Source organism: Molossus molossus, unplaced genomic scaffold, assembly GCF_014108415.1.
Source record: "Molossus molossus isolate mMolMol1 unplaced genomic scaffold, mMolMol1.p scaffold_m16_p_3, whole genome shotgun sequence".
In the NCBI taxonomy this organism is placed as follows: Eukaryota; Metazoa; Chordata; class Mammalia; order Chiroptera; family Molossidae; genus Molossus; species Molossus molossus.
The window spans coordinates 104,902,845-104,917,421 of NW_023425366.1; the positions used below are offsets into that span (position 1 = coordinate 104,902,845).

Consider the following 14,577-nt stretch of genomic DNA (forward strand, 5'->3'; position numbering starts at 1 on the left):
AACTTTTCTTATATTTCACACATTCACTCAGATGCTCAGAAACCGAATTTCCTCTCCCTTAGCTAGCCTCTTCTGCTCTCTCCCATTATACACATGCTCTTTGCATCTTATTACCATTAACAAATCTTATGATAAAATCTTACCTTCTCTTTTTGGTTCGTTGTGAAAACAAGTAAGGCATGACAGAAAATATGAGTAGGAACATTAAATACGAGTGTCTTTCAGGTACCAACAGTTTCAGAGAGGTGAGGCTTATATAAAGTGTGTGTGGGGGGGGAATCCCTTATATATGTGATGTCACGAATGTAATAAATAACCAAAATGGGGTCAGTATAAAACCTCAGATAAAAGGCTCAATCAAAAAATAAATGGAAAGCTGTCTCCTTTCATTATCTTTTAGGGAACAAATGCTTCAAAAGTCAGGAACCATGGTACTGACGAAAGGAACATTTTCTACTGACTGAGCAATTCCTATTTAGTGCAGGAAACCAAGTCCTGCCTTGCTTACAAAAACAGCAAAGTTAGGAATGGAATTTCCTCTGGTGAAATGAACGGTGCCCCTGGACATACTGCTCCACGGCACTAATGGATTGAGGGTTTTGCCCGACAGCCATGAGCTAGGTACTCAGAGTCCACACCTTCCTACAGGACCCTCCCACCTCAAGCACTGAAGAAGTGACAGGAGACAAAAGCAGGCTTTTGATTTGGAGGGGGTATTGGAAATAAAAATGAAAAGAACAGCAGCTAAACTTTACTCTTTCCTCTGCACCAGGTTAGTGTTTAGTAAGGGATTCATATGTATCATCTCGTTGAATCCCACAATCTCGGGAGGGAGGTATTCTCTTTTGAGAGAGAAAGGCACAGAGTTGAGTAATTTGTCCAATGTAGTGAAATGGGAAACTGCAAAGCACTATCCTCAGACTCTGTTGCTCTGCTTAGACTGAAGTATGGAGGCTACAGCAGTAAACCAGATACGAAAGGATGACAAGGAGGTGGTAGTGGAGGCAGTGACCAGTGGCAGGTTTATGAACTAGTTCTTCTAATTATGTCTAGATTTTCTAAGACTGGATATGGAATGTGACAGAGCAGAGGGGAGTCAAGGATGACTCCATGGATTTTGGCCTAAGCAACTACCAACTGGAAATAGGAAGTTGCCATCAACTCTGCTGGGAAAGTTTCTGTGCATAGCAGATTTCTGGAAGATCGGAGTTCAGTTTGGGATATGTTAAGCTTGAGGTATCTATTAGACAATTAATGAAAATGTCAAGTAGCCAGTGGAACATACAAGTCTGTAGTTCATGGAAGAGGTCTGGACTGGGATATATAAACTTGAGAATCATCAAGTTGGACATGGGAAGTAAAGCTCTGGTACCTGGTGAGACAGCCCAGGGGCTCCGGGCAGCTAGAGGAGAGCAGAAGAGTTAAGACTGAGAAATGGGACATTCTAACCTTGAGAAGTCAGGGAGAAGAACCAGCAAAGATGACTAAGAAGCTACCAATGACATAGAAGAAAAATTTTAAAAGTGGTGTTCTAGAAACCAACTGAAGGAACCATCAAGGAGGGAGCAATCAATTGTATCAAAAGAGACTGGGAGATAAAATAAAATCTGACCACTGGACATAGTAACATAAAGTTCACTGTGACCTTGACAAAGCAAATTAAGTAGCACTGTAGTTGTGAAACTCTGAATGGAGTGGATGTAAGACAGAATAGACGGGAAGGAATTGGAGACAGGGAGTCCAGAACACTTGGGATTTGCTATAAAGACTGGCAAAGAAATAAAATGGCAGTGGCAGGGCAACTGGGACTAAGAGAGAGAGAGAGACAGAGAGTGTGTGCGCGTTAAGCTAAAAAAACTAAGCACATGTTTGCTTACTGATGGGAAAGATCCTGCTGGAGAGTAAAATCTGACAATGCAGGAGACCTGAGGAGATGGGCCTGGGCACACACGTGGAGGAAATACCTTCAGACAGGAGCATGGACGTTCACTTCTGTTACACAGACTTCCTATTATGTAGATGAGGATATCAGGTCTGAAACACTTCCCTTCCTCCAGTCTCTCAAAAGCTACACAATAGCGCTAGCCAATGTGGTCCAGCTGGTTGGAGCATCATCCTGTACACTAAAAGCTTGCCGGTTCAATTCTTGGTTGGGGCACGTACCCAGGTTGCAGGTTCAATCCCCACCCAGGGCACATTCGGGAGGCAACTGATCAATGTTTCTCTCTCACACCAATGTTTCTCTCTCTCTCTTGCTCTCCTTTCCTCTCTCTCTAAAATACAAAAGCATATCCTTGGGTGAGGATTAAAAAAAAATACACACACACACACACACACACACACACACACTACTTTTTGGTTAAAGCCACATTCTGGCCCTGGTCAGTTTGCCTCAGTGGTTAGAGTGTCGGCCTTCGGTCCAGAGAGACCCGGGTTCGGTTCCCACTAAGGGCACATACCTCAGTTGCAGTTTGTCCCCGGCCCTGGTTGGGTCATGCGGGAGGCAGCTGCTTGAAGTGTCCCTTTCCCGTCAATGTTTCTCTCTCTCTCTCTCTCTTCCTCTCTCTCCCTCCCACTCTATCTGAACAAAAAATGGGAAAATGTCCTCAGGTGAGGATAAAAAAAAAAAGCCACATTCTGTAAGTTTTCATTATTATTACATAAATATTCATTATTATTATATAAATATTTATATAAAATGACAATATAGCCCTGGCCAGTTTGGCTCAGCGGTTGAGTCGGCCTGCGGACCAGAGAGTCCTGGGTTCAGTTCCCGCTAGGGGCACATACTACAAAAAAAAAACAAAAAAAAAAACCACACACATAAAATGACAATATAAACGTCACATATTTACTTTTTTTATACAACTTGTGTGTGTTTTAGCTTGAGTTAATAATTGTCTCATGCATTTTTATAGTAATAGATTTTTTTTTTTATCCTCACCAGAGGACATTTTTGCACTTTATCTTGAGATATAGAGTGGGAGGGAGAGAAGGAGGAAGAGAGAGAGAGAAACACATCGAGTGGTTGCAACCCATACAATCCCAACCGGGGCCAGGGACAAACTGCAACCGAGGTACATACCCCTAGCCGGAAGCAAACCCAGGTCTCTCTGGTCCGCGGGCTGACACTCTAACCACTGAGAAAACTGGCCAGCACAATAGATTTCATTTTTTAGAGCAGTTTTAGGCTTATGGAAAAATTGAGCAGAAAGTACAGAGTCCCCATATACTTCCTCTCCCTCTTCTACAGTTTCCCCTATTACTAACATCTTGCATTTCTGTGGTACATATGTTACAATTAATGAGCCAGTATTAATACATTGTTATTAATCTTTAGTTTGCATAAGGGTTCACTATTTGTGTTGTACTTTATACGGGTTTTGACATGTGTTCACCATTATAGTAGTATACAGAATAGTTCCACTGTCATAAAAATCTCCTGTGCACCGCCACCTATTTATCTGCCCTCTCCCCAACCACTTCACTGTCTCCATAGTTTTATCTTTTTTAGAATGTCATAGAGTTGGAATCATACATGATGTAGCCTTTTCAGATTGGCTTTTTTCACTTAGCAATAGGCACTTAAGTTTTCCCCCTCTTTTTGTCCCTTGATAACTCATTTTTTAAAATCACTGAATAATATTCCATTGTCTGAATATATAGCAGTTTATCCATTCACCAACTAAACAAAATCTTGATTGCTTACAAGTTTTGGTAATCATGAATAAAGCTGCTATAAATATTTGTGTACAGGTTTTGTGTGAACATAAGTTTTCATCTCATTTGGGTAAATACCAAGGAGTGTGAGTGCTGGATTGTACGATAAGAATACATTTAGGCCCTGGGTGTTGTTGTTCAGTGGTTAGAGCATCACCTTCAGACTAAAGGGTCACAGGTTCGACAAGGGCACACGCCTGGGTTGCAGGTTCGATCCCTAGCCCTGGTGGGAGGCAACCAACTGATGTGCCTCTCACATCGATGTTTGTTTTTCTCTCTCTCTCTTCCCACTCCCTTCCACTCTCTCTAAGAATCAATAGAAAAAATATCCTCTGGTGAGGATTAACGACAACAAAAAAGAGTATGTTCAGTTCCATAAAAACCACCAAGCTATCTTCCAAGTGGCTGTACCATTTTGCAGTGCATGAGTTCCTTACAATCATGTGGTGTTGTCTGTGTTCCGGAATTTGGCCACTCTAATAGGTATATAGTGGTATCCTGTTGTTATTTTAATTTGCATTTTTCTAACGACATATGATTGAGCACCTTTTCACATGATTAGTTGCAACTGGTATATTTTCTTTGGCAAAATGTCTGCTCAGATCTTTAGCCTACTTTTTAATTGGGTTGTTTCTTAGTTTTGAGTTTTAAGAATTTTTTGCAAATTTTGGATGCCAGTCCTGTATCAGATACGTGTTTTGCAAAGATTTTTCTCCCCGCCTGTGGCCTGTCTTTTCATTCTTTTAACAATGTTTTTTTGTTTGTTTGGTTGGTTTGAAAGCTTCTCCAATTTTTCTTTGATTAGTGCTATCATGGTATATCTTTATTCACCCTTTTACTTTTTAAAAAATGTTTTTATTTATTTTTATTGCTTTTAGAGGGAGAAGAAGAGAAAGAGAGAGAAAAACATTGATCAATTGCCTCCCATACACACCCCAACCAGGGATCAAACTTGCAACCAAGGCATATCCCTCCTTCTTATGAAGATCCTTGAGAATACATTGGGTCCACCCAGATAATGCTGGATAATTTCATTTTAAATTCCTTAAACATATCTGCAAAGCCCATTTTGCCATGTAATGCAACAAATTCACAGATTACAAGAATTAAGACATGGGAATCTTTAGGGGGACATTATATTCAATCTGCCACATGTAAGCAATAGATAATGCATTATACTTAGGTTTTTTTGTTTTGTTTTTTTTACAGTTTATAAATAGGAGCACAGGGATGAACAAAGTGCTATAGAAATGAAAGCTGTATAGACCTTACGCACAAACAGAAAGCTATACACATGTTTTTAAATTTTAAAACAATGGATGATATAGGGGAATGTTCTTATTCTTAGAGATGTGTATTGAAGAAGCATATTTACAACTTTCAAATAATTCAACAGCAGCAGCAAAACATCCGTGTATACACTTCAAACAGAGAGATGAAGAGATGAAGCAAATATGGCAAAATTTTAACAACTAATGAATCATGTTAAAGGTATACAGATGTTCTTCAAACTTTTCTGTAAGTATGAAAAAGTTGGGAAAAATCAGGGAGATCAAAACAATTGTCAACACCACAAATCTATTAACCTTAGAATACTCCTGGAGTATATTATAAGAACTATATAATTTGTGAATGGGCTGACATTTAGGATTAAACTCAGGGGTTGGCAGCCTACTCTGTAAAAGGCCAGAGAGTAAATATTTTAGGCTTTGTGGGCCTTAAAGTTACTCTTCCAACTACTCAGCTCTGCTGTTGTAGTAAAAAAGACATTGTTAAAATGTAAATAAAAAAGCAGAGTATGTTCTAATAAAACTTTATTTACAAAAACAGATTGCAGGCCGGATTTGGCCTGCAGGCTGTAAGTGCCAATCCTTGATTTAACTCAAAACATTAGTTCAAAATAAGAGAATTTTGAACAATCTCCAGAAACATGTACTAATGATTATAAGTATATATATTCCAAAGTTTAAAAGATTAGTCTCACAACCTGTTGTGAATTTCACTGTAAACTCAAATCTAACTTACTCCTCCTCCTTTCTGTGAACTCGCTGTAAACTCTATAAAACAATCCTCCCTCACTTCCTTCCTCTTTCCAGTTGTACTCAAGTGCACAAAAGTGGATTAATCATAATCCTTAATTCATGACAAACTTTCATCATTGATCCATGCTTGGCCTGCTGTTACTTATTTTGTAATGTAATTTGTTATTTTTAATAATGTATTAATCATTCCCCCTTAAGAAATTATTACTTGATTTTCACATGCAGAGAAAACACAACACCAGCCAGATATGATAATACAGGAAGGAATCCAGGTTTTGAAATTTACATCTTTAATCCCACTTGGCTCTTGTGGCCCACTAGAGACTCATAATCTCTAAAGCACAAATATGAAACAGCTGATAACATGTATGTTTACATATTCTCATTTGTCTAAAAATATTTTGGCAGCTTTGCCGATCTCCAACTGGGTTCTTGGAGAGTTCAATAGTCTTGCGCTGTCCAGAAAAAACTAGATAAATGTTACATTTCCTATATTAAGGCTTTTTTTGTTATTGTTTTCTTTTCTTACAGACTTCCATGTAGTGATATTTGTACTCTTTTGGCTTCACAGGATTAAAATCGCCTTCCCACATTTGAGAAATGCCCACCTCAAGAGTTCTGTTTCATATATAAATATGTCATCTACATGACAAACCTTGTTTCCTGTATAAATGCTGAAAATAGCAAACACTTGCACATGCTTCCTATCTCCTTCTGGATAATAATAAGATTTGAAAAGGTGATTGCTTCCTTATTTTACAAAATTCAACTCAGGGCTATATGTTTGGTCAAATTTTCATCTAATGCTGATTCCTTTTTGATTACTCATTTTTGAAAGAGAAAAGTAGTTTACATGTCAAATATTTACCGCAGGTTCATATTTGGGCAAGGGTTAGGGCTACTTTCCAGGTTAGCAGGAATTCTATGAGTACTGGACTGTTTTCCTTTACGTCTCCACGACTAACCAGGACTCACAGTGCAGGCTGCTTTCACCGCGGCCTCTCTCCTTCAGCCTACTCCACCGCACACAGCACTGCACAAATATGGCTATGGTCTGTGTCCCCACCTTCCGGGCTTCTTGATATTTCATGTCGAACCCTGTCTAGGGAGCTACTGGCTCTTAACTGTATACTGTTCTTATTACAGACAAGAGACTGTTGGTTTTGTCCTCAGGTCTTGCTAATTCTGTGGAAACCTGTGTTCTTGCCACAAAGTGTCTACACTGGGTGTCCCCCTCACCCCCTGACCTTCACTGCATTTGAGATCCTTCCTCAAAGTCTTCTTTCAGTGAGTCCCTCTCACTGTAGTTTGATTTTCACTGCATTTGTTCACTCTTCCTCACTGTTTTGTTCGGGGTCACAGATTTCTCCAAGTGTCAAACAGAATTTGTGTCTCTATTTCTTGTTACAGTTATTGTTTTTAGGTGATTTCCAAGATGAGGAATAAATGGCTATCTTTAGTGCAGCATTTAAAAACTGAAATCCAGCCTGGCTGGTGGGGCTCAGTGGCTGAGCATTGACCCATGCACCAAGAGGCCGCCCGTTCAATTCCCGGTCAGGGCACATGCCCAGATGTGGGCCAAACCCCCAGTGGGGGGCATACAGGAGGAGGCCAATCAGTGTTCTCTCTCATTGATGTTTCTATCTCTCTTCCTTCCTTTCTCTCTAAAAATAAAGAAAGAAAAAAAATTAAAAATAAAAAAACCTGAAATCCAGATTATTTTCCCCCCTAATTTTAAAAAAAACTTTCATTAAAGTATAACATATAAAGGAAAATGTGCAAATTATGGCTGAACAGCTCAATGGAACTTACAAAATGAATGTAGATTGAGAACTAGAAAATGGCCCAGCAGTCTCTCTTGTGGCTCCTTGTAGTCACGTGTCTTTCCCCCAATAGGTATAACTTTGAACTTTATAGAAATGGAATCACAGCCCAGCCCCTGATAATCTCCATTCTACTTTCTGTTTCTATGAATTTGTCTATTCTATCCATCTATAAGTAGAATCATATTTGTCCTTTTGTGTCTAGCTTATTTCACTTAGCAGAGTGTTTTCAATTTTCATCCAAAATATAGCACATATCATATTTCATTCCCTATTAAGGCTGAATAATATATTCCACTTATGTATATATCACCTGTTTATCCATTTATCCATCAATGGTCATTTGGGTTGTTTCACCTTTTAGCAATTGTGTATAATGCAGCTATTAACATTGGTGTACAAATACCCATGTGAATTCTTTTTTTTTCTTTTTTCTTTTTTTTTTTATCCTCACCCAAGGACATTTTTCCATTTTTTGTTCAGGTAGAGTGGGAGGGAGAGAGAGGAAGAGAGAGAGAGAAACATCAACGTGAAAGGGACACATCGAGTGGCTGCCACCCACACCACCCAACCAGGGCCGGGGACAACTGCAACAGAGGTACGTGCCCTTAGCGGGAACCGAACCCTGGTCTCTCTGGACCGCAGGTTGACGCTCTAACCGCTGAGCCAAACCGGCCAGGGCCCCATGTGAATTCTTGCTTTCAATACTTTGGCATGGAATTCCTAGAAGTGGAATTTCTGGATCCTGTGGTAATTCTATGTTTAACTTCTTGAAGAACTGTTAAAAAGTGGCTGCATTAGCCCAGCTGGTATGGCTCAGTGGACTGAGCGTTGTCCCATGGACTGAGAGGCCCCGGTTCAATTCCCCATCAGGGCACATACCCGGGCCTCGAGCTCGATCCCCAGTAGGGGCGTGCAGGGAGAAGCCAATAAATGTTCCCCTCTCACATTGATGTTTCTATCTCTCTCTCTCCCTTTCTCTCTCTCTAAAAAAATCAATAAAAACATATTTTTTAAAAAGTGGCTACATTATTTTACATTTCCACCAGGAATACATGAGGGTCCCAATTTCGCCATATCCTTACCCACACTTGCAATTTTCTTTTCTTTCCTTTTAAAAATAACAGCCATCCTAATGGCTCTGATGTGGTATCTCATTGTAGTTTTGATTTTCACCTCCCTGACTAGTGACATTGAGCATGTATTGTAATATTTTAAATTTTCTGTATATTTTGATGTTTTGACATATTCTAAAAAAACACCTTTCTGACTGGAGAGAGACTGCCCCCCCAGGACTAGCCAATTCTTAGAGGTAGCAAAGGGCCCAGCCTGAAGGATGTCTTTGATATACAAATTAAGCAACCCAGAACCATACCTCCTCTATCTGGCCCCTGTACCTCAGGAGACAATATTCCTCTGCCTTAGTCATCCCAGGGCCAGATGCCAAGGAGGTAGGAACCACACGATAGCCCAAATTCCACTGAAGTAATTTAAACCAGCCAATATTAAACTGTTCACTCTGCCCTGACTTGCTTTTCCCTCAGAAACCCCCAGTAAAGGTTCTAACCTAAACCTTCCCCTTTCTCCTGTCTCCTGCTTCCTGATCACCGTGGTGGCTTTCCCACTTAGCTCTATACAATCAAGAGACTTGGTGACCAATTAATTACATGTGATCTAAATAGGAAAGCTATGCATGGAGATAGAAAAAACAGGAAGAAGTCATTTTTTTCTGGGTACAGTAACTAGAAAACACAAGTGTGCATTACAGGCATGTTGATGCAAGAATATCAACTCCAACTTCCTACTGTTTGGTTCAGGGACTTTGGTTCAATGACCTCCCAGAGCTCCCTTAATTCTTCAAGCTCCTACCAAGGTTCTGTACCTTGATACTTGCCTTTTCCATTTGCTGTCTGCTCAGGTTTTCAATGGAATATTCCATCCATTCTTTTAGCAGGTTTAGTAAACAGGTCTTTGAACTTTTTCTTTTTTTTGGCTTGATCCATGTGCCCTGAGGACTCTGCTCCTCATATCTGTTCACTGGCTCAGAGGCCGTGCAAATATAGATGAGCACAGCCTCATCCTATCCCAACACTACTGTCCCACTAGTTAGCTTCTGCCTATCAGGGAACAAGTTTGGACAATAAGTTCAATTTTGGGCATTGTCTGAGGCCCTCATGAACAGCCAGGTGGAGATATACAGAGGGCAACTGGAAATTATGAGCCTGGGTCTTAGGAAAGAGACCCACCGAGGGATAGATTTATGATCATCAGCAAATAGAATGTGATCAAGCTGAGTAGATTAGCTTGATCAAGAAGACTATAAAATGATGTGATTTTAATATGATGTGATTCAGGGGCATCTATGAATCCACTGAAATTGTATATAAAATTTTGTGTGTATATGTGTCTGTATTTCTGAGGTAAAGATCCACAAGTTTCACTGGATTCTCAAATAGGTCTGTAAACCTAAAAATATTAGAAACCTTTTGGGGAGGGAGAGTGCTGAAGATGCAACCTTAAGGGCACATTTACTGAAATGTGCTATGATTAGAGGCTGTGGTGGGGAAAAACATGGAACACGTTAGTATTTCATTTCCAACTTACCATCTGAGTCACGGCAACCATGAAGCACATGATTTCCTACTCAAAACTGAGCATTATGTTGACTTAGACACTAATATTTCTAGACTACCCAGAATTGTATAAAAACCAGCACGTATAGGCCTAGGGCTTTGGATTCTATATTCCCAGTCAAAAAATAAATTTATTCCCACTCCCATCCCATAAATAAAGGGAACGATCTCCTCAGCTACCTTCTTTCTCCGGAGCCTATCTCATGTCACAGCTGACAATCAAAGGTCACTTATTAAGCATTACTTTATGAAACTCTATGATCATCAATGCTGTATATTTTAGTATCTGCATTTTTACAGGCAAAAAAAACTTTGAAAATACACAGGATTGGGACTGCAAGAAGGGCTATAAAATCCAAATCCACAAAACAAGAATGTCAGCTTGTATGCATTATCACAAAGTGCTCAAAAATGCAATTATGGTTCACACGTTATCTTTTCTCCCTCAAAATTATTTATCACTTTAGAGATAGGCGGAGATGGGAAGGTTTTTCTTTCCAGTGTGATTTTGAAACCCTTTCAAAAGCTACAAATGCGTATGAAACAAATTCTCTAGTCACATGGATTTGAGCCACAGCATTCTTCCCAAACTAGCACGCAAGCAAGCCAGGAATAATCTAGCCAGCCAACTTGAATGTAGGAAAACTATAATATCTGCTGCCTGGGAAACTTCTAAACAGCATGTGTACATGGACCTTGGTTTACAAAAACCATTTCAGTATTGTATAAAGGAAAAAGCTATGAATTACCAATTACTAAGAGATTATCAAGCACTATGATAATGGATGCTAGATTGATGAGTATTTCATCTTTAGCAGAATGTAGTTCACAAACAGATAAAACTATTTAAAACTTAAAAGATGGTTCATGAAAGAATACATACATATAGGTGAAACTAGAACATGTTCAATAACATTAATCAAAGAAACCTATTAAAATTAGCAAAAGTCTAAAATAAAATGACCTATATTAATTATAATGATAGTTCAAAAGGCTTTTAAAAAATTTTATCAATATGTATCAAAAACCTTAAAAATATCAAAGACTTTGACTTGCTTTAATTCCACTTTCATTAGTCTAACCTAAAAAAACAAAACAAAAAACTAAACTATCATATGTGTAAAGATGTTCATTGTAGCACAATTTGTCAAAGTGACATTGTAAACAACAACAAAAAAAACCGGTAAAATGAATTATAGGACATACCAGGGAAACATTTTATTTGCTCATTCTTTTATTCACTGTGTTTCAGAAAGGACTTAAGGTGGCTCATGCAATGATATATTCCATAACCATGAAAATTTATGTTTAAAAAGCATGTACAGCCCTGGCCTGTTTGGTTCAGCAGTTAGAGTGTCGGCCCGTAGACCAAGAGTCCCGGATTTGGTTCTTGCTGAGGGCACATACCTCGGTTGCAGTTTGTCCCCGGCGCCAGTTGGGATTGTGTGGGTGGCAACCACTCGATGTGTCTCTCTCACATCGATGTTTCTCTCTTTCTCTTCCTCCCTCTATCCCTCCTGCTATCTGAAGATAAATGCAAAAAGGTCCTTGGGTGAGGATAAAAATAAATAAATAAATAAAAATCATGTGCAGTCCAGTGGGTGTGGCTCAGTGGTTGAGGGTTGACCCATGCACCAAGAAGTCGCTGGTTTGATTCCCAGTCGGGACACATGACTAGGTTGTGAGCCCAATCCCCAGTGGGGAGCATGCAGGAGGTGGCTAACCAATGTTCTCTCTCATCAATGTTTCTAGCTCCCTCTCCTTCTTCCTTCCTCTCTAAAATCAATAAAGAAAAAAAAAAAAGCATGTGCACAATGGGAAGATACTCATAAATATTAAGAAGAAAGGCTTGGATACAAACTCATGTGTGTGCAAAGGTAAGATTGTAAAATATGTAAATCTTTTTTTTTTTTTTTTTATCGATATTAGAGAGAGAGAGAGGAAGGGAGAGAAAAAGAGAGACAGAAACATTGATGAGAGAGAACACTGCTTGGCTGCTTCCTGCATGCTCCCCACTGGGGATCAGGCCCACAACCTGGGCATGTGCCCTGACCGGGAATCGAACTGGCGACCTCTTGGTGCATGGGTCAATGCTCAATCACTGAGCCACACCAACTGGGCTAAAATATGTAAACTTATTGTTGTTTAACAACATGTAGAGAAAGAAGGGAATCCATTAAAATATTAAGAATAATATGTGCATGGGTGGTAATGTGGCAGGATAGTAAAAAACTAGGAAAATTCCTGGGCAAGTGGGATGGCGAAACTGAGACAAGAAAAGTAAACAAGGCCAAACAGCTTGGGCAGCTTTCAGCCAGCCTGTAAATCACAAGATCTTACTTTCCCCAACTAAGGACACTTGAGAGCAAATGGTTAATACTTCTCCTCCCTAACCAGAGAGTACATAGGTTAAATCACTCCGGTCTGGGAAAATAGAGAACAAAGACCCAATTAATGCCATTTGTGCCAGCTAAACTCAAGGACAAATATCACTTGGGGGATGTTAGGGCAGGATGAGGGGAAGGGGAGAAAAGGGGGAATTTATCTCACCTACTAAACAAAGAGGTCAGCAGTCTTGGGACCTGCCAATATAAAATCACCAGATGTTCTCATAAATTTTGGGAAAAGCCACAACAAAGTAAAAGAAGGACCTTAAAATCTAGCCTGTTGCTCAAGATACCTGGCAGAGGAACCTTAAAACCTGTAGACAGAAAAGTATAAAACCCATAAACCTCTGCCAGGTGGGACACTCAGACCAGTTCGGTTGCCTACTTATGCTTTATGCCAAGCGTATTTTTCAAATTTGCCTGCCTTGCTTCCTTAATAAATGCTCTTGCTTTGCTACAATGCTGCTCTCTATCACTACTCTAAAATCTTTCTTACGAAACTGACAAGAGCCAAAAAAGTGACAGCTCTCCCCTCCAACTCAGGGGGCTGTCTGGTAAAAGTAACATTATAGGTAAACTTTATTCTCTTATCTTTTATAAGTTTTATACACTGAGCTTATATTTTTATAGTAAAATGTTTATATATCTGAAAAATATAAAAAGGACAAAGATTATTTTGAAAATAAAAAGTTTGCCTTTATATATGATGGTTTACAAGAAGGTAGCATTTGCTACATAGCCACTAGTAAATTGAAAAAGGAAAATGTAAGTAATGCCTAAGAGGAAAAAATCCACATTGGAAATTAACCTAATAAAATATAAATTTTTTTGTCAATTAGCAGTCTCAAAAAAAAGACAGAGTAGTCCTGGCCGATGTAGCTCAATGGTTAGAGCATTGGCCTGCGCAATGAAGGGTCTTGGGTTTGATTCCCAGTCAAGAGCACATACCTGAGTTGCAGGTTTGATCCCTGGCCTGTGTCAGGAAGCAATCGATCGATGCATCTCTCCCATATCATCGATGTTTCTTTCTCTCTCTCTCTCTCTCCCTCCCTCTCCCCCTCCTTCCACACTCTCTCTCCAAAAAAAAAAAAAAAAAAAAAAAAGGAAAGATAATTAAGAGATAATATATTCAAAGTCTGTGGGGAGGGAAGATCACTGACATAAACAAGAGAATACCGGAGAAAGGCAAGGAATTTTCTTCTTGAAATCAAATAACCTATCAGTGAATTTAGCTAACATGATTTTCTCATTTAAATTGTAGTTTTAAATACATCTTAAGACAGAAAGTAGAACTGTGGTTGCCAGGGGCTGCAGGTATGGAGGGTGGGTAATGAGTATGTAGTTTCAGTTTGGAAAGAGGAAAAAAGTTCTGGAGATGGATGGTGGTAACAATTGCACAACATTGCAAATGCACTTAATGCCACTGAACTGTACACTTATAATATTAAATGGTAAAGTTTATGTTATGTGCAATATTGTGATTTATAAGAAAGAAATATATATATTTGGTTATTCAGATGACCAAAATATATTTCTCAGATATATTTGGTTTTTATCCACAGTTCCTGGCTCACAGCTCCCCACCTCCTTAGACCATCCTATGTGATGACACCAACAATGGTGTCTCTTGTTATGTTAATGAGGTACTGCTGGACACAACCCCAGGGTAGGGGCTGGTCTCCAGTGAAAACCAGCCTTGTGGTTTGAAGTCTGGAATTTTTCAGGCCCACCCCAACTTCCAGGGAGGGGAGTGAAACCTCCATAAAAACCCAAAAGGATAGCTCCTAGACCCTTTTTGGAGAGCTTCCACCTATGGGAACCAGAATGCTACCATGTGCGGGGTCTCAGCTCCATGAGGACAGAAGCTCCTTTATTTGGGACCCCACCCTCTGTACCTCTGCATCTGACTATTGATTCCTATCCTTTAATGCCCTTAGTAATAAATCCATAATCTAAGTGAGTAAACGGGTTT

The 14,577-nt window shown here is 39.5% G+C and overlaps 1 protein-coding gene across 4 annotated transcripts in view; it reads right to left on the reverse strand.

The window, feature by feature from the left end:
• TPST1 (tyrosylprotein sulfotransferase 1) overlaps positions 1-14,577 on the reverse strand; it is a 93,285-nt gene that overhangs the window by 10,449 nt on the left and 68,259 nt on the right. For 3 of the 4 annotated variants that reach the window (XM_036280576.1, XM_036280577.1, XM_036280578.1), the window contains exon 4: positions 12,769-12,800. The exons of the other annotated variant lie outside the window; for it this stretch is intronic. In XM_036280576.1, the coding sequence (XP_036136469.1) occupies positions 12,769-12,800 (32 nt within the window). The remainder of the gene's footprint in view (positions 1-12,768; positions 12,801-14,577) is intronic. 4 annotated transcript variants of the gene reach the window in all.